General features: G+C 40.5%; 1 protein-coding gene across 1 annotated transcript; it reads right to left on the minus strand.

Moving 5' to 3' along the window:
• Positions 1 to 4396: 4396 nt before the first annotated feature.
• LOC137095482 (cytochrome P450 2G1-like) lies at positions 4397 to 20288 on the minus strand. Its single transcript, XM_067462206.1, has 9 exons — positions 20109 to 20288; positions 18809 to 18971; positions 16389 to 16538; positions 12539 to 12699; positions 10340 to 10513; positions 9025 to 9166; positions 7378 to 7565; positions 5603 to 5744; positions 4397 to 4578 (listed from the first exon to the last, which is right to left on the minus strand). The coding sequence occupies exons 1-9, from the start codon at positions 20286 to 20288 to the stop codon at positions 4397 to 4399; spliced, it is 1482 nt and encodes a 493-aa protein (XP_067318307.1).
• Between the last annotated feature and the right edge of the window lie 661 nt (positions 20289 to 20949).

The raw sequence follows: 20949 nt of genomic DNA on the forward strand, positions 1-20949 counted from the left end.
TGTTTATACAGTTAACACCTAAAGGGTATTTTCAGTCAAATATGTTATTCAGAACTCGTCTGCATCTGAGGTATGTAATCAGAGGCGGCTCTAGGTAATTTTCAACGGTAAGCAAACAGTATTTTGCCCCTCTCCCCCCCAACCAATCACTGATATATATTTTCTGTTCGTCATGGGAGTTCTGTGTGCCATATTTGGTTCAATTCCATCATTGGTGGAGTTCAGGATGCTCTTTGATTGTAGGTGAACTATACATCCCAGTAACTACAACTCGCATATGTCAAGGTCTATTTTTCTCCAAGAGTGCCCCTGGGCAAAATCAACTATACTGCAAATGCTTACATTGCGTAATGGGTTGAGCCGCCCTTGTATGTAATACAACCTGACTGTTCAGGCTTTTTCCCCCTGTTACTTCTAAATCCTGCTATGGAGACAACCAATAAATACAGGACCTGTGACAGACAAGGATCAGCTATTAGTGAAAGCTATTAGTGAAAGCTATTAGGCTGAGGGCTAAGGAATATATCCCATGCCACTCTCAGAGCAGATGAGCACCCAGTTCCTTTGAGAACAATGATCTTCCAGATGGGAGGATAGGATTGAAATGAAAGTGTATCAATGGCAGGAAAGTGGGACACAGAAAGAGCCTCCCCTAGTGTGATAGTTTCTTCACAGCTGATAGGATGACATGAAAGGAAAGGTAGATAACAAGAAAGAAGGATGTAATAATGCAGAAGCAAAAAATATTCACTGCTCTGCCTGTGAGATAGAAATCAAATTTGCTCAGCTTTCTCCCTCTTTAATCAGTGCTGTGACTACTGGGTCCTTAGGAGATATGGATTCGCTGTTTATTGTTTCTGCAGATTAGAGACTTAGTTTTTTGGATTGTAGGAATGAAGATCCAAGGCCCAGCTTAACTTTACTTGGCTTCTTGTTACACCATACAAATGCTGCTAACATCCTCCTCTCATGGCACACAGCCCAACACTTTTTGTGTTAGATTGCAGCATTGCAAGTTTCTTAGATAGGTGTCAGTCACGGTGGACTATGTCTTCTTCACATCAAAAATATTGGTTAAACATCTACAACATCAAAACTTGGTAACTTCCATTGTGTCAGCTTTTGATGCTATTGCAATGTAATAAATTGGTGGAAAGGTAGGTAATGATAGGGTGAATAAATTGTCAAAATTTGGTTGAGATAGTGCTTGTAATTCTGAAGGGACTTCTTGTAGACTTAGCACTGGGATTTGATTGACCAGTTAAAATTCAGGAGTAAACCAGGTTTTTTTTTCAATCTGAAATTTTTCAGTGGTGGTTTGAATCCATAAACCTTTGCCACCCCCACCCCTGTCTTGGCTACAAACTTGGCTGGATAAGCATATCTTGTCTCTCACTTTGGGATTCCTCAGCTCATGGATACTATTGGTTGGGGGCCTGAATGCTTGGATGGGCCCAAATGAGACTAACGCTGTTATTCAAATATAGGACAAAACTGGGCTTTTTAGAGAGATATGTTGTGGTTTGCAAAGCCCATCAAGGCATAGTAAAAACAGTGGTGTAAACTTTGTGGGAGCCTGTTTAAGGCTCCTTGCTTATAGATTGAATTTCATAATAATACATGGATTAGTTGAAAGTGACTACCCAGGGCATTTTACATACATGGCAGGGACTAAGACAAGTTGATTACATTATGTAATATGATTTTTGTTCCTCAGTTATATATATCATTTCATAATTGGTTCTATCGTTAAAAACATGGAACAGGTTTATTAAACTGCAAAAAAAATTCAATGAAGGTCAAAACCCAATTGGTAAAGAAACATCACCACCTCCACCCTAAATGAGTAACATGTAAACTGGATCAGAGGATCAGAGGACTTTAAAAAGGAACATCCTACATTTTATACAGAACTGAAAATGTGACACAATATTTATATATTTGTGTGCTTACTGCCTTATCTACTTATTTTATATGTCACCTTTTCCTGCAGCAAGACCTGAGTTGGCTTCTAAGGACAGAATCCAAAGACAACATTCTCTGACAAAAGTACGGTTGTACTCACCTAAATAAGAAATTGCTCCAAAGTATAGGGCTGGTAACTTATTCATTGGTGGAATGGTGCCCAAAACAAATTGCAATTTGTAATGTAGAAGTACTAGTGATTTGAGTCTGAGGCTGGGCTGTACCTCCCATGCCACCCCAAAAGTAGGTGACAACCAGTTCCTTTCAGAACAATCATGTTCCATGTGTGAGGGAAAGCAACTTCAAAGTCAGTGTGAGATGGCGCAGAGCTGATAAAAGGGTGGGATGTTGGCAAAAGCAGTCATCTGAGGAGTGAGGTCAATAAGGGACTTGAATTGGAAATTCAGCAGGATGGTGGTGAAGAAGAGCTCCATGTGGCCCAAGCCTTCACCCAAACAGACTTCTAAGCATTAAATAAACTAAGCTCATTTCAGATTAAACTCTAAAATTCTTTTGGGGTGACTGCACAACCTTTGGGGTGATTGCGCAACTTGAACTCAGAATTTGGGCTTTCTCTTGCTCTCAATGGCTTATGTGCCTAACTGCCTATGTATGCTGAAGCTACCAACCTAACAAGCATTTGGGACTGTTTCCTTACTATATTGGGACTTTCTTTGAGTCTTCAGTTGCTAGGGAGATCTTTGTTTGTTTAACCAGGACTTGGCATAACACAACAGTTGGATTAAATTTTGTATCCAATAAGACCTAACCTTCTGAGGAGGAACAGTGACACGAACCTTGCATGGAGGTATAACACTAGGGAGTGCTCATGGGAGAAAGTGGAACAATCAGTGTGCTGCTGTCACAGGAACGGGGACTTGAAACACTGGGCTGGGAGATGGAATCAGCTGGGTTTTGATTAAGGACCCCCTTGTGGATATCACACTCTATGGATGCTAAACCCCCATTGCATTCATTGGTGTAATAAAATGATGTCCCTTACATAAAACAATAAAATCCAGATTTACTTTTTGGAATTTCTTTAATTTTCAAGTTGTGGATGGTTGAATCCATGGGTACAGAGGGCCAGCTGGACAGCCTAACTCCAGAATCAAAGTGGTTATGAACATATAACTGTTCTCACAAATTCTAAATTTCAAATTGGATAATTTCAAGGCAACTTAAATACTTAAAAAGCAAGAAATAGACATAACTAAATTAAGAGTCATCACCATCTTGTGATTCTTCAGAAAATAGAAGGAATGCTAGAAAAGAATCCTTGTTACCCAGCTGGGAATACAATATTTACAATTTTTTTTTTGTTTTCTTAGAATGCATCAATACCTTCAATAATCTTATATTCCATTCTCAATTCATTACATCAACCAAAGTGTATATATATCTTGTATACTTTTTCCCCCCACCTCTGTGCCCCCCCCTCCTTCCGAGCCACTTCAGTTTACATTCTCTTTCCAAAATACCATTTCTTCTTGTGGAGGTAATTTCCCATCTACTTCTTTTAAGCCATTCTCAATAAATTTTCCCAAAACTTTATCAAAATCATTTTCCTTCCGTACCGCTTTCCTGACTCTTAACCTACATGTCAATTTATCATTTATTGCTATTTTCCATAATTCTTTATACAATTCTTCACTTGATATGTCTATTTTACCTTTCCAATTCTTCGCTATCAATAATCTTGCTGCAGTTAACATGTTATCTATTGCATCTTTCTCTGTTTTTTTTCAATTTCTTAACATTATATAGTGACAACAATGCAATACTTGCACTTTTCCCTATCTTTATATCCATTATAGCTTCTATCTCTCCAAATACCTTCCCCCAAAATTCATTTACATATTTACATTGCCACCACATATGTATATATGTACCCACCTCCTGGAAACCTCTCCAACAATTTTTTGTGGAATTCCTGTTAATATTTGCAATCTTTACTGGTGTTAAGTACCATTTCCAAACCAATTTGTAATAATTTTCTTTAACACGTATCGATACGTTCTTTAAATATCTTTGATCCCATAATTGTACCCAATCCGCTTCTTTTATTCTATGAGAGTCTAATATCTCTAAATTCTCAATATAGTTTCCTTCCTCATGTTTGCTTTTATCCAATCTCCAATTCTATCTATATTCTTCTTTCTTAATTTTTTATCTAATATACTGGGAATACAATATAATAAAGATTATTATTATTATTATTATTATTATTATTATTATTATTATTATATTACCTCAGGACAAGAAGACCTAAAAAGGAGGTAAAATCCAGAAACCATATATATTTCTTTATACCAAAAATCAGCCCTCTTTCTGAGAGCGAGAAAACAGAGAAAGTCCCCTTCTTTCTTGTGGAGTCTGTCAATGCAGCTTCTGCAAGAGTCCCAGGCTGAGGGAGAAAGGGACCTCAGGGTTAGCGTGGGATGGCGCAGAGCTGGTAAAAGGGTGGGATGTTGGAAAGGCCACTTTCTTGAAAAGTGAGGTCAATATCTTCAGGGGGCACAAGGGACTTGAAATGGAAATTCTGCAGGATGGTGGTGAAGAAGAGGAAAAGCTCCATGCGGGCCAAGGCCTCACCCAAGCAGTTCCGTTTCCCTGAAATAAAAATATGAGAATTTCCCAGGAGGTAAGGACAGACACATTTAGCTATCTGCAATCAGATGCCTCCTAAGATGCAACCAAAAAAGTTATTTCACCTCAAATCCCTTGTCATGTCCATATCATATCTGGCTTAGTATGATGTTGCCCCTCCAACCAGCCATCTCATTGTCTTATATCTACTCAGAAAAGATTTCCTTTCTATCCAACTTGCTATGGGTTTGCAGTTGATCTCAACCATTTCGAATAACCATTTCAGCCACCTTTCTATGGTATTTTGGATGGCCCATTGTTCATTTAGGGAAACCTGAGTTTGGTGTCTCTAAATCTAAAGTCAGCCAAAATAATTTCTAAATGTGTCGAGCTTGATGTTATAGATTTTGATTTCTAGAGCTACTTGCAAGTAGGGATGTGTTTCTTCAATCATTTTGGGTTTGAAAAAAGCAATTAGTAATTTTAGCTGTGACCTTTACCTCCATAAATTTATATTTGCTTTTTAAGTGGAATGTGGCTTTGAGAAGTGAATATGTCAAAGTAGGGCTAAACTGCATTCAGATAAGAATGCTTCCCTTCTCTTTCCTCCCCAGCATAGCAATAGTTAATAATTTGGAATTTCTATTACTGCCATTTTGATGACAATGGCAGCAAGAATTGTGTATGTGCAGATGAGGAGACTAGAAGAAACAAGAAAAATGGAAGAATTGATAGTAAAAATAACTGAAATAGCAAAAAATGACTTTTTAACAAGATATCTTCAGAAAAATGATTCTTTACTTTTCAAGCAAGACTGGGAACCCTTGGAGGAGGAAGAAGTGGGCAACAAAGGTTATACAATTATGAAATGAAATCCTGAGAGTACATGACAAAGTTCTTAATCCCTTCATAATTTTGCATGTTTGCTGTGGGAGAATAAGGAGACCACTGTAGCAAGCTCTAAAAGCAAGCATGGGACATCAAGCTAATAAACTAACAAAATGTGAAAGTGATTCTTCTCCTCATTGGTGTTTCTGGAGAGTTCTACCTGCGGAGAAAGGCACAAAGGCCTCATTCTTCTTGAAGCATCCATTCTCATCCAAGAAGTTCTCTGGGTTGAAAGCATTGGGGCTTTTAAACATTGTAGGGTCATGCAAGACAGTGCTGAGTAATGGGTAGACTGCCATCCCCTGGAAAAGAAAAGAGGTATGAGCTCAGAAAGATAAAAATGCAGTTCCAGAACAAGTATCTTGCACATCATTCTTTTGATGTAAAGATTGTGGAACACTTGGGTTTATTGGAATGAGGCTTTGCACTTCAACCTTTTGATGCTTCAGGGTACAATCGTCTTTTGAGAGAGAAAAAACAGTAACAGATGAGGAAGAAGCAAAATAACTGTTCTACCAAAAATGAGATAAGATCAGAACTGTTCAGATTCAAGTTGAGCATCTGCAAGGCACTAAGCCAGCGGTTCTCTATCTGGGGGTCACAACCCCCAGGGGGGTCGCCTGGCCATTTCAGAGGGGTCGCGAGGCTGCCTCCACTGGCCTCATCCCAAGGGTGCAGGCCAGGCGTGGGCTCCTTCACGTGAGGCCTGGCCTTGTGCAAAGCCCTCCTCGCCTGCCTCGCGCTCTCACCATCCGGCAAGGGAGCGAGGCATGCAAGGGGTCCTCCGTGTGAGGCAACTACAACTCCCAATTGTCAGGGTCTATTTTCCCCAAATGTCTCCAGTATTTTCTGTTGGTCACAGGAATCCTGTATGCCAAGTTTAGTTCAATTCAATTGTTGATGAAGTTCTGAATGCTCTTTGATGGCAGGTGAACTATACATCCAAGCAACTACAACTCCCAAATGTCAGGGTCTATTTTCCCTAAACTCCACTAGTGCTCAAATTTGGGCATATTGAGTATTTGTGCCACATTTGGTCCAGATCCATAGTTGTTTGGGTTAACAATGTTCTCCAGATGTAGGTGAACCACATCTCCCCTAAATCACTGTCAATTCCTCCCAAAGCTCTCAAGTATTTTTTGTTTGACATGAGAGTTCTGTGTGGAGGTCTCAGTGGTCTGTGTAAGTCAGTGCTGAATCGGTTGAAGGTACTGCAAATCCCATCATCTGTTTTCCATGCTCCCCCAAACATATTTTTTTCTGATTAATCATGATGCTTTAATTATGTTGAATTTGTAACAATGAAAACACATCCTTCATATCAGATATTTACATTACGATTTGTAACAGTAGCAAAATTACAGTTATAAAGGAGCAACAAAAATAATTTTATGGTTGGGAGTCACCGCAACATGAGGAACTGTATTAAAGGGTCGGGGCAACCATATTTAGGGGTCCCGGTGTTAGAAAGTTTGAGAACCACTGCACTAAGCTGTGGTTGTGGCAACCCCTGGTGGTTCATGAGACTCAATTAGGTAGTCCGCGAGATGAATGGAGAATGGTTTTATTTACCTGTGTTAATTTGTCTTCTTTGCTTGTTTCTTAAGCCCCATCTACACCACCAGATTATCTGCTTTCAACTCGATTATATGGCAGTGTAGACTCATATAATCGAGTTCAAAACAGTGTAGATCCAGCCTTAAATTCATGGTCATAATTCCGTAATGGATGCATGAACACAACAAAAACAATGGAGTTTCACACCAGTTATAAATCTGCAAATTCCATGATCCCATTGCATTGATTGCTATCAAACCACATCAGTTCTGCTGTGTAAATGAACCCATTACGGAATTATGGAATCTATTAATCTTTCTTCTAAAATCTACCAAAGAGTCTTCAATTACTCATATTCTTGTTGCCCTGCTACTGTACCTTAGGGATATGATATCCTCTGAATTCAGTGTCACGGGTGACCATGTGGGCCGCACCCATAGGAAAGATATCACTGCATCTCTGCACTTCGTGGATCACAGCATCTGTATACGGCATCTGCCGCCGATCTTCAGTGTTTGGGAAACGATTACAGCCAATCACTCGATCAATTTCCTCATGCACTTTTGCTGTTAAAGATATGAGGATAATTAACACCTTCGGTTTCTGACTCTCAAAAGGGAACTGAGATTCTACTTCCAATTACGCTAAACAGCAACATGAAATCCCATACTATTTGTTGCAGGAAGACTGACATCTCATCCCTAGCAACAACCTGCATGGCTTGATTGCGCCTTCCTCTTGTAGAGAGAGCACTATGAACTAGTTTTTATCATACCTTGCACTTCTTCAGTCATCTCTCTCATTTCCAGTTATTTCTGAAATCACGAACTAGTAATCTTGTAGTCTTCAAACCTTATTAATGGGCTCTCAGAATTTGCCATAGTTTTTTTCCCAGGACACTTGGATGCTGAGCTTCCACTATAGACAGTGCTGTAGTAAAATGGCATTTCATGTATAAAAAGCCAAGCAACGCTGCAAAGAACCTGAGGATCAGTGAAATGGCAGGATATAACCTCCCCTATGAATCATCAAGGTTTCTAAGATCTTCTGGAGGGGCCCTGCTCTCGGTCCCACCGCTTTTGCAGTTGCGTCTGGTGGGAATGAGAGACACGGCCTTCTCTGTGGTGGCCCCCTTGGCTATGGCACTCTCTCCCTCCTGACCTTCAGGAAGCTAGTAAAATCATGGCTATGGAACGAGGCATTCCCAGAATGATGGCTGAGACTGGCAATTGACTAAAGTATGGACCACAAGACGCAGATTGAATTGGACATGATTTTATCTTGGTGAATTGGCTTATATGTATTTTACTCTCTATATATTTTAATTTAGACTGTTAGAGTGTTTTGATTTAGATTGTACTACTAGCATTGAATCCTTGCTGTTAGCCAGTCTGAGTCCCTCTACGGAGGTAGAGAAGATTGGGATATAAAAGTTTTTAATAATAATAATAATAATCATCATCATCATCATCATCATCATCATTATCTTTATTTATACCCTGCCACCATCTCCCCATCGGGGACTTGGGGCAGCTTACATGAGGCCAAGCCCAAACAACATATTGCAGCAAGATAAAACCAAAAACATAAGCAACAAGCAACAACATCATAATTACATAAAAACATATGAATACATTAATAATATAACATTATAATTAACAATCACAGTGACAATGTGCGGGCCACATGTGCTGGATAAAATGTTAAAAATAATAACAAAAATAATGGGGTTTACATCCGTGTAAGGCTTGATATGCAGCTAAATCAAGGTTTTCTTTTTCCTAAACATTTTCAAGCCACTAATGACTAAATATATAGATACAGAAGACATAGATACAGGGGGCGGAACACTCTCAAATGATTATGGGGAAGTGAAATTTGACCATAGAATTTGACCATAGAATTTCCCAGGAAATATTAAAGATTCCTAGCGAGAACATATTGATCAAATCTGTCAAACTCAACCTGCCAATTTGAGCTAACTGTTAATGATATTAGCATCATCAGCAACGACAACAACAACACCTTGCACTTCAGGATATTTCATCAGAAGCAGGAAGCCATATGTCAGGGTGGAACTGCCCGACTCTGATCCACCACGGATCAGACTAAGAATGCTGTGCTCCAAGTTCTTGATAATAAATTCACTTCCTGGATTGTCTTTTTCCTGAAAGCAGGAAAGAATAAAACATCATGAGACAATTCCATTTCGAATTGGAAGCAAGTAAAGGTAAAGGTTTTCCCTGACATTAAGTCTAGTTGTGTCCGACTCTTGGGGGTGGTGCTCATCTCCATTTCTAAGCCGAAGAGCCGGGGTTGTTCATAGACACCTCCAAGGTCATGTGGCCAGTATGACTTCATGGAGCTCCATTACCTTTCCGCAGAAGCAATGCCTATTGATCTAGTCCCATTTGCATGTTTCTGAACTGCTAGGTCGACAGAAGCTGCCCCAATAGTGGGAGCTCAGCCCGCTCCCTGAATCCAAACCACCAACCCTTCGGTCAGCAAGTTCAGCAGCTCAGTGGTTTAAAACTCTATGCCAGGGGTCCTCAAACTAAGGCTCAGGGGCCGGATACGGCCCTCCAAGGTCATTTACCCAGTCCTCGCTCAGGGTCAACCTAAGTCTGAAAGGACTTGAAAGCACACAACAACAACAACAACAACAACAACAACAACAACAACAATCCTATCGCATCAGCCAAAGGCAGGCCCACACTTCCCATTGAAATACTAATAAATTTATATTTGTTGAAATTGTTCTACATTTTAATTATTGTATTATTTTAAAGTGTTTTTTGCACTACAAATAATGTGATGGCGCGTCAGGCGTCACTTGTATGTGAATGTACAGTTGAATTGTTTGGCTATCTACTGTTTTCTATCAATGTTGTTTGCATCTGTTGAATTGCCTCCCCTGCTTAATTGTTTGGCTCCTCCCCTTCCTGGGGAAGAGGGCAGGGCTTTCCTTTCATTCTACCATCAAACATCTCAGTAGATGGAGGTGAGAAAAGGCTTAGCTCCAAAAGCCCTCAGTTAAGTCATCTTTCTTCACCAATTCTTAAGTTTGTACTCTTAAGATTCGTTCTTCATATCCAGCTCACCTGGATGACGTTGTGGAATCTTAAGCACCTTCAAACCAGTCAAATTATAATCCGGTCCTCCAACAGTTTGAGGGACGGTCACCTGGCCCTCTGTTTAAAATGTTTGAGGACCCCTGCTCTATGCCACCGAGAGGAAGCAAGTAGGATAGATTAAAGGTTTCTTATCACATTTCCCTAAGTGAGAAAGATTACTAACAGTTAATGCAGAGCCCTGCTACCTTCATGCGCCAACAAGGTACCTTTTCCATCCGGATGAGGAAGCAATCAATATAGTCACGTGGGAAATTAAGGTCCAAGGTCTCTTGGTTCTTCTTGATTCTCTTGGCAATGAAGAACTTCATGTCCATGGCATCATAGATGTTACTGTAGATTCCCGGAATGTAATTCAAGTAGTTGGCATAGATGTCATAGAACTGCACAAGGAGAGAAACCATGCTGAACTGATAGTTGTTGTATTCCATCTAAGCATCAACAGGATTTCTGCTGCTAGTAACAAAGGGAACATCCAATAACTCAATTTAGTTTTGAATAGGATGGAGCAAATATATCCCATTCATCCTGAAAACTATGTGAGCCTCTTAAGTTTAGTAACTGGGTTATTGTGACCTCAAAGATTATTTGCAAATGTGCCACCTTATTACACTTGACGCAAAGTAAGTTGTGTTTTCTCCCCTTTTCCAACCTGATGGGTTAAAGGGCAACACGTATTGCCACCCTTTCTCCAGTCTGATGGAAACAGGAGCGGGGGTGCCTTGTCCCATTCCCCCATGTGATGGTGATTGCCGGTGAAAGGAAACAAGATGTGGGGAGGGCTCATGTGTATGATGAGGTCCCTAGACATGGAAAAGCCAAAGCGTGAGAGCAAAGAACCTGGGATAGGAAAATAAAAATTCAAAAAAAAATATGAAGAAAGGCTTGGAAGCCATGATTTGTAGGTTTTTTTAAATTTTTATATCACAGCATAACAGATATAATAGGAGCAAAGGCTTGATGTAAAATCATAGAATCATCAAGTGGGAAGAGACCCCAAGGACCATCCAGTCCAACTCCCTGCCATGCAAGAACATGCAATGAAAGCACTCCTGACAGGTGATCATCCAGCCTCTGCTTAAAACTTTCCAGAGAAGGAGACTCCACCACATTCTGAGGTGGCATATTCCACTGCTGAATGGATTTTACTGTCAGGAATTTTTTCCTAATGTTTAAATGGATTTTTCCCCTGTCTGTTGAAGCCACTGCTCTTTGTACTGGTCTCTACAGCATGAGAAAACAAGCTTCTTCCCTCCTCAATATTTAGACATGGCTCACCATATCCCTGCTCAGCCTTCATTTCTCCTCTCTAAATGTACTCAACTCCCTAATCGGCTTCTAAGAGTGCTTGACTTTCAAAACTTTGATCATTTTGGTGGAAAATAGAGAGACTTGGGGGCAACAGATACAGCAGGAACAGTGAGATCAGGATAGAAAGTGAAAGAAACGTTCTATCACTGTGTCTGTGAGTCAAAGAAAAATGTTACTTCAAGACGATAGAATTGAGAAACCTAAATATGACACATACGAGCAAAGAAAACCATGTGTTTTATATTTTAAATAAAATTTAAATCTCTCTGTTGGCTACAGTATAATCATTAATCACTAGATGGAAAGTGTTCCTAACCAGGAAAGGGGAAGCTGGAATCAAGGCTGACTCCTTTATTTTCCGAAAAGGTCAAAATCGTGGTAGTGAAAACAAGCTGACTTGGCTTCCCTCACCAAGAATTATGAGATCTTCACTAAGGGAGCCTAAGAAAACTTTGGCAAAAAGAAAAAAGAAAAAAAAACCCTAAATGAGTACTTAGGTGAAGACAGAAAATGAAGAAAGAAAAATATTGTGGGTGAGGTGTAGGAGGAGAAAATAGGGGAAAGGGAGAGAACACTCATGTGGAAAGAGAGAAAGATTATCTTCATGGAAAGCAAAAGAAGAGGAAGAGCAGCTGGATTGGTGATGGGATCACAAGAGCATGAGGATTTGTGGTTGGACATGTGAGCTGAACATCTAGATATGTGGGAAAGGAAGAGGAAAACCTCAGGGGAGTGATGAAGACAAATGGTTTTGTTTTTATTTAACCTTAGCATTACTGCAGAAGGAAGAGGCGGCCCTAGGTAATTTTCAACGGTAAGCAAACAGTATTTTGGTGCCCCCCCCCCCCCCCCACAACCAATCACTATATTTTCTGTTTTCATCATAGGAGTTCTGTGTGTCATATTTGGTCCAATTCCATCATTGGTGGAGTTCAGAATGCTCTTTGATTCTAGGTGAACTATACATCCCAGTAACTACATATGCCAAGGTCTATTTTCCCCCAAGAGCGCCTCAAGAGCGCCCCTGGGCAAAATCAACTGTACTCCAAAGGGTTACTTTGTGTAATGCGTTGAGCCGCCCCTGGCAGAAAGAGTACCTGTGCCCAGGAAGTGCTCATTTTCCAGAAGAATTTATGTAACATCACTACGAGGGCCTGGAATTCTTTGTCCTCATAGTCAAAGCGGTTCCCAAAAACAATAGAGCAAATGATGTTGGAGAATGCACAGCCGAGGAAGAAGGTAGGATCAAAAGGATTTTCTGCACAGAAAAGAGAATGGATGAAGAATCAGTTCACAGAAGGTCTTTCTGGTGCAAAGAACAGGACCAAATGCACCCTGTGTCCACTAATTAACATGCAATGGAAGCTGTAATCAGGCCCATAGCCAGAAATAAATTTTGGGAGAGAGAGTTGCAACATTATTTTTAGCGAATCATGAAGACTAGGTCCATAACCCAAAATAATTTAAATTATATTATTCATTCTATATTTTGTATAGACTTAATTAAATCAAATTTGTATTTTAGTTACAATGTTTCAAGTCCTTTAAACACCTGAAAAGGATTCTTAATTGGTAATTTAGTGGTTACAAAAAAATACTACATTGTCTGTAGGTAATATTTGAAAACTGTGGCAATACACTTTGGCAGAAATCAGGCTCCATCAATAGACTTCAGCAGACACCCAAGAGTGCAAGTCCAGTCAGTCTTCATTGACCCATTGTGTTTCTTACGTATGTTTTCAAATGTTTCAGCATAGAAAATGACTTTTCATGCTTTGACAAGTCTGCTTTGAACATATGCGAGGAATCCTAACTTCTCCACCCATAGATTCAACCATTGATCTTGTTGTGTTAAAGATCTCCTGAAGTTCTTTCACATACCTACTTACTTAGGCAATCCCTTGTTGTCCAAGTAATATCATCCTCTAAGTGCAGTGTCCTGGCCGAGGGTACAAAGGTGACTGTGGATCCCTATACTTGACCCGCATGTTCTCCTCCAGTAAAAGCATCAGTTTCCAGGTGGAAGGCGGTCCCGGTCAGGGTTGGCTTGATGTGCCTTCTTCTTGGCTCATTTGTCCCTTTTGCCCTCCATTCGTGCCTCTTCAAATTCCACAGCACTGAGGGTCACAGCTGACCTCCAGCTGGAATGCTCAAGGACCAGGGCTTCCCAATTCTCTGTGTGTATACCACAGTTTTTTAATGTTGGCTTTGAACCCATCTTTAAATATCTTTTCCTGTCCCCAATCATTACATTTTCCATTCTTGAGTTGGGGGTAGAGTAACTGCTTTGGTGATCAGGCATTCGGACAATGTGGCCAGTCCAGCGTAGCATCGCTTCAGTGCTGGTGGCCTTTGCTTCTTCCAGCACACTGACATTTGTCCACATGTCTTCCCAAGAGATCTGTAGGATTTTTCAGAGGCAGTGCTGAGGAAATCATTCCAGGAGTTGAGTGTGACGTCTGTAGACAGTTCACGTTTCACAGGCATAAAACAGGGTTGGAAGGACAATAGTTTTATAAACAAGCACCTTGGTCTCCCTATGGATATCCTGGTCCTCAAACACTCTCTGCTTCATTGGGAACATTGCTGCACTCACAGAGCACAGGAGATGTTGTATTTCAGTGTCAATGTTGACTTTGGTGGAGAGGTGGCTGCCAAGGTAACAGAAATGGTTGACATTTTCTAATGTTGCACCATTAAGCTGTATTTCTGGCATTACAGAGGGATTGGCTGGTGACTGCTAGAAGAGCACTTTGGTTTTGATGGTCAAGTTTCTGCAAAGGTGTTTAGAGTGGCTTGTAGGTCTTCTTCTGAATGCACACAGATTACATTGTCATTGTCATATTGGAGTTCTGTAACAGATGTTGTTGTGACCTTGGTTTTGGCTTTCAGACTACTGAGGTTAAACAGCTTGCCATCTGTCCAATAGATGATTTCCACTCCAGTGGGAAACTTCCCATCAGCAAGATGAATTATCATAGAGTTGAAGATGAAAAATAAGGTTGGGGCAATAGCACATCCCTGTTTGACACCTGATTCCACCTTGAATGGGTCACTTTGGGAGTTCTCTGGTCTTTCTTTGGACCTCAGCTTTTGCACTAGCATAGATTTTTTTTCTTAGCAGTGCAGTTGGTGTCTCTCTGCCATCTTTTGATGACTTTCCTTTTCTTATGAATTAACTGTTGGATCTCTATGTCATTTTCATCAAACCAGTCTTGATGTTTCTTAGTTTTGGATACTTCTGTGATATAATTGCCTGTTCACCACTAATATGACCACTCATATTAGCAGCTCCATCATAACTCTATCAACACAAATAATGCAGGCTCAGCCCATTTTTCCCCAGTGTTTTCAAAATAATGCCTGCAAGTCCTCCACCCATCATATCACTGATCTTCTCAAAGACTTTAAAGTCTTCTCTGATTCCTGCAACTTTGACAACAACATACCTTACCGAGAACAATAACTGTTCTGAGCTACTCACGTCCAAAGTTACATCTGCCAAATTGCATTGCAATTTTCGATTTTGGACTATCTTGTCACCACAGATGCCTATTCATTCTGTATTTGAAGACTAGTATATTGGGCATTCATAGCTGCAGTTTCAAAATGACTTTTCAGGCAATTTTCTCCTGATCTGGCAAGAGATCTCAATGAAGCCATGAAATTACCATCTTTGTGTAAAGGTTCTGAAGGACAATAGTTTCCATAATTGCCAGAAATTTATTTCTGTTTTCTTCTGCTTTCTTCTGCTTTCCTTTATCGTGATGATGGGTTACATCAGGATGTTTTCCATTATTAGCAAGAGGTTTTGCAGAAAAACTGCAAAAACTACATTGGGATAAAGCTCGATTTCTGTCCCTCAACATAGAGGTAAAGGAGGGAAACAACGAATGGTCAGAGATATTGAAATTTATGATAGCTGCTACACATGCCACAATCGCCAGAGGTTGGAAAGATAAAACAAGGTGGGACATGAAAACTTGGTGGTCTTATCTTTCTGAATATTTAATTAGTGATTTCATTTATGAAAAGAAAAATAAATATTTGAATATTCAGTCAAGACAAGATTGGTTTAGAAAATGGTCTTGTTTAATCGAAAAAACGGAAGGAAAAGATAGGTACAGAACTTTAAATCAGGCCTTCCAGACAATTAAATCAATGAATTGATTCAAGTAACCCAGATGGGGGTGGGAGGGAGGTGAGGAGAGGGTGGTAAGGGTGGGTGGGTGGGGAGGGGTTTTTAAAAGGGTGATTAATCAAGATTTATGGTTAAGGGAAGCACAATTGGAACCTGTATCCTAGACATAAAAATTGTAATCAGTTTTTGATATTGTCTTTTGATGCTAAGGTTCATATTGTATTGTTTTGTTATCCAAAATAAAAATTAAAAAAAAAACATCAGGATGTTTTCCACTATTAGCAAGAGGTTTTCAGCCAAGCACAAGTTGTTCTGTTGGTACTTTTTTTTGTGTCCATTGAAAATTTCTATTGCATTTTTCCATCACACAAATGGTTTAACAACCAATGCACTAAGTTCTGATGACCACCTTTACCCCTAATTTCTCCTCCAAACAACACACATTATTTACAAAGTGCACCTTGTAGATGAAATTAGTAAGCTAACCAGGGAAATCTGCTGAACCATTTGGGTTGAAAACTTAGATGCCTCTTCTTATCCACAGGAAATGCATATCCTGCCTATCATGAGGCCAACATTTAACTCCTAACATGAGGCATGCAATAAAATGTAGACCTCAGTATGTGATGACAAAGTTAATGAGTGAAATTGCTTGTGCCTTTCCACTCCAATTTCGAGGATGGTTTCAACCCCTAACCCTCCTCCCTTCACTACAAGGCTTGGTTGTGGTACTTTTTGCTTGAGTGAGGATTACAGTCTTTTCACTGAACAGAATGAGTCCAAGCTCTCTTTGGCACGTCTCTTACCCTTTGTCTTCCGAAATTCCTCCAGCAGGAATTGGGCCTCCTCTTGGATTCGCTCTTCAATAGACTTTTTCCCCATTCCGAAACTCCTCAAGACAGTGAGGGAGAACTGGCGCAGTTCCTTCCAACGTGCTCCATTGGAAAAAGCCACTCCTAAAGGCAACAAGAGATAAATGACATGGGTTATTGTAGGTTTTTCAGGCTATATGTGGCCATGTTCTACAAGCATTTCCTCCTGACATTCCACCTGCATCTATGGCAAACATCCTCAGAGGTTGTGAGGTCTGTTGGAAATTAGGAAAATGGGGTTTATATTACTTACTTACTTACTTACTTACTTATTTACTTACTTACTTAGGCAATCCCTTGTTGTCCGAGTAGGATAGTCTTCCAAGATCAGTGTACTGGTGGGTCCGGAGGTGACTGTGGAGCCTATTCTTGATCTGTATCTTCTCCTGCAGTGAGGACATTGTTTTCCAGACAGAAGGCGGTCCCGGTTGGGGTTGGCTTGACACGCCTTCCTCTTGGCACATTTCTCTCTTCTGCCCTCCATTCATGCCTCATCAAATTCTACAGCACTGCTGGTCACAGCTGACCTCCAGCTGGAGTGCTCAAGGGCCAGTGCTTCCCAGTTCTCAGTGTCTATGCCAGAGTTTTAAAGGTTGGCTTTGAACCCATCTTTAAATATCTTTTACTGTCCACCAACATTTTGTTTTCCATTCTTGAGTTCGGAGTAAAGCAACTGCTTTGGGAGACAGTGATCAGGCATGTGGACAACTTGGCCAGTCCAGCAGAGTTGATGGTAGAGGACCATCACTTCAATGTTGGTGGTCTTTGCTTCTTCCAGCATGCTGATATTTGTCCACTTGTCTTCCCAAGAGATTTGCTGGATTTTCCGGAGGCAGTGCTGATGAATGTCCAGGGTGGGAGAAAGAACTCTTGTCTGTTGGAACTAGGTGTGAATGTTTCAATTGGCCACATCAAATTAGCATTTGATGGCCTGACAGTTTTTAGGTGTGCCCTGTTACTGCCTGGGGGAATCTTTTGTTGAGAGGTGATTAGCTGTGCCTGATTGTTTCCCTTCTGGAGTTCCCCTGTGTTTGAGTGTTTGAGCGTTGTTTTACTGTTATAATTTGAGAGTTTTTTTAATACTGATAGCCAGATTTTGTTCAGTTTCGTGCTTTCCTCCTTTTTGTTGAAATTTTCCATATGCTTATGGATTTCAGTGGCTTCTCTGTGTAGTCTGACATGGTGGTTGTTAAAGTGGTCCAGCATTTCTCTGTTCTCAAATAATATGCTGTGTCCAGGTTGGTTCATCAGGTGCTCTACTATGGCTGATTTCTCTGGTTGAAGTAGTCTGCAGTGCCTTTCATGTTCCTTGATTTGTGCCTGGGCAATGCTGCATTTAGTGGTCCCTATGTAAACTTGTCCACAGCTGCATGGTATACGGTAGACTCCTGCAGAAGTAAGAGGATCCCTCTTGTCCTTTGCTGAATGTAGCATTGGTTGGATTTTCTTAGTGGGCCTGTAGATTGTTTGCAGGTTGTGTTTTCTCAGCAGCTTCCTTATGCAGTCAGTGGTTCTCTTGATGAATGGTAAGAACACTTTTCCTCTGGGTGGATCTTTGTCCTTACTATCATGGCTTGTTCTTGGCCTTGCACCACTTCTGATGTCTGAGGTGGAGTCTCCATTGGCCTGTAAAGCCCAGTTTAGGTGGTTCAGTTCATCTTGAAGAAGGTGGGGTTCACAGATTCTTTTTGCACAGTCTGCTGGCCTTTAATTATGCTTCTTTTTTTACTTGGGTGATGGTTGATGTTTTTATGTAGGTATCTATTTGTGTGTGTAGGTTTTCTATAGACTGTGCGACCCAATTGTTGATCTGGTTTGTGGATGACTAGGACATCTAGAAAATGCAGTTTTCCTTCATTTTCTTTTTCCATGGTGAATTGGATGTTTGGGTGGATGCTGTTAAGGTGGTCCAGGAACCTGTTTAGTCTGCTTCTCCATGGCTCCAAATGCTGAAGGTGTCATCCACATATCTGAACCATACAGACAGCAAAAGATTACTGCCCAGGCAGTAACAGGACACACCTAAAAACTGTCAGACCATGAAATGCTAATCAAGGTGGCCAATTGAAACATTCACACCTAGCTCCAACAGACAAGGTTTCTTTCTCCCACCTTGGATATTCCACACATATATAAAACCTATTTTCCCTGTTTCCAACAGACCTCACAACCTCAGAATATGCTTGCCATAGATGGAAGTGAAACGTCAGGAGAGAATGCTTCTAGAACATGGTTATATAGCTTGAAAAACCTACAACAACCCAGTGATTCCGGACATGAAAGCCTTCTGCAATAAATAAATGACATGGCACAAGAATGGGACCATTATTGTAAATGTAGTTTTGATGCCTCACCATATCCTTGGAAGCTAGGCTCCAATGAAGGCACAGTAGTCCTTCCACTGAACTCTTCTGCCTTGTCTATCAGGGCCTCCTTCACAGCTTGGTGTCCACATAAGACCAGAACTGGACGTGTCCCAAAATAGACGGTGAAAACAGGGCCATATTTTTCACGTAGCTGTAGGGGAAATCAATCTTTCACATCTAGCACAACCTTTTTGATAGGCAAACATTTTGTAATGGTGTACTTTGAGAGAGATGACTGCATCATTTGCGGTCAAGAAGCACCTTTCAACATATGGTGAATCTTAATGCAGATTCTCGATTTTAGTTGAAAACAAGCACTTGATCAGAGTAGTGATCCGATGGGATGAACATTTGGTTCCACATGCTTGAGCCATCCCAGTTGAAACGGTGTATGAGTTCTGCAGTACAGACACATTCTAAGGCTCCTTTGGCACTGCGATATAATCCATGTTATCAAAGCAGATAATCCAAATTATCTGCTTTGAACTGGATTATATGAATCTACACTGCAATATCATTCAGTTAATGTAGATAAATCTGGATTTTATATGACAGTGTAGAATCGGCCTAAGAGTTCTCTAGCATTCTTTCCCATATATGTGGTCATCTACACTGTAGAATTGATCCAGTTTGACACTACTTTAACTGCAATGGTTCAATATTATGGAGTCATGGGAGTTGTAGTTTAGTGAGACACCAACACTCATGGTCAGAGGAGGCAAAAGACCTTGTAAAACTCAAGCCCCCAGGATCCCTTAGCATTGCGCCATGTGAATTAAATCATTATCACTAGAGAACTCTAGCAAATAATTCTAAGTCCCTCACCAAACTACAAATTCCAGGTTTCACAGAGTGGAGCCATAGCAATTAATGGAGAATCACACTACATATCCGAGAAACGAATCCAGACAAAGAATAGCATTTGTGGTGTCTGATGTACTTTAGCGTAGATGTGAGTCTTACCATAAACAACAAACTACGAGATAGGGAAGGAAAGAGAACATCTTGTCCAGAGATATATATGCAAGAATATATAGAAAAGTATGCAAATTTAAGGTTCACCTTGGAAAGACGTTTTTCTCAGTTCTTTGTTACAGATTATAACCATGTAATAGAAGATACAAAGAAAGAAGAAAGACAAAGAAAGAAAAGAAAAAGATAAAGAAGATAAAGATAGTTTCCAATGTTTCAGGCACACTTCTTTCCACAACCAATCCTTTCTGATCATTAAACATAACAGTCTTTTTTCTCCATAAGAGGTCCGAAAGAGTCCAAAAATGGTCCATACCTTGATAAGAGATTTTAAGGTTTCACTTGACTTGATCTGCAGGAAATTCCCAATCAGGGGCAGAGGAGTTGGTCCTGGAGGAAGTCTCCCCTTGTGCAATTGTTTCCTCTTAGATGATATGAGCAGATGGCAAGAAATAAAGAAAACAAGGAGAGAAATGAGTGTAGTAGCCCATTCCATGGTGCAGGTTGTCAAATGTCCTTCTCTTTTGGCACAGTGTGAACACTGGTCTCATCTAGCTGGGGCTTTATGGACTTTTATTGAGGTTGGTTGGGCACCGCCTTTTGTGTTTCATAACTGCTCAGACCTGGAGCACAAGTCAGCATTAAGAGCAGACAGAAACCAGTCATATTGACCATTAACCTATGGAACAAGGAAAACATATCATTGTTTATTCCTTCATGGCAAGGGACTGGACATGACATGAATAGCCCTTGTGGTCTCTTCCAACTCTAGGATTCGGTAATAGTTTCTTTCCTGATAAATCAGTGTTGTGGATATTATGTTCAGAAGGCATATGTGTTTTAAAGTTTGTACTGCAGCAGACACTCTAAGACAGTGGTTCTCAACCTGTGGGTCCCCATATGTTTTGGCATTCAACTCCCAGAAATCCTAACAACTAGTAAACTGGCTGGGATTTCTGGGAGTTGTAGGCCAAAACACTTGGGGACCCACAGGTTGAGAACCACTGCTCTAAGATGTCTTATGTAAATTACCCATTTTTACTAGCTGTAAAACACCTAAGGTTGCATTTACAATATACAGCTGCCCCTCCATAGCCACAGGTTTTACATCCATGGATTCAACCAACCATGGATCAAAAATATTTGGGGACAAAAAT

This window comes from Anolis sagrei, chromosome Y, assembly GCF_037176765.1.
Source record: "Anolis sagrei isolate rAnoSag1 chromosome Y, rAnoSag1.mat, whole genome shotgun sequence".
In the NCBI taxonomy this organism is placed as follows: domain Eukaryota; kingdom Metazoa; phylum Chordata; class Lepidosauria; order Squamata; family Dactyloidae; genus Anolis; species Anolis sagrei.

Bases quoted from the DNA above. Each gene is read 5' to 3' on its own strand.
- LOC137095482 (XM_067462206.1), bottom strand. From the start codon at position 20,288: ATGGAATGGGCTACTACACTCATTTCTCTCCTTGTTTTCTTTATTTCT. The intron at 12,700-16,388 runs GTAAGAGACGTG...TTTTCTGTGCAG, and splicing joins GGAATTTCGGAAGACAAAGG to AAAATCCTTTTGATCCTACC. The intron at 4,579-5,602 runs GTAGAACTCTCC...TTTTTATTTCAG, and splicing joins CTTTGTGCCTTTCTCCGCAG to GGAAACGGAACTGCTTGGGT.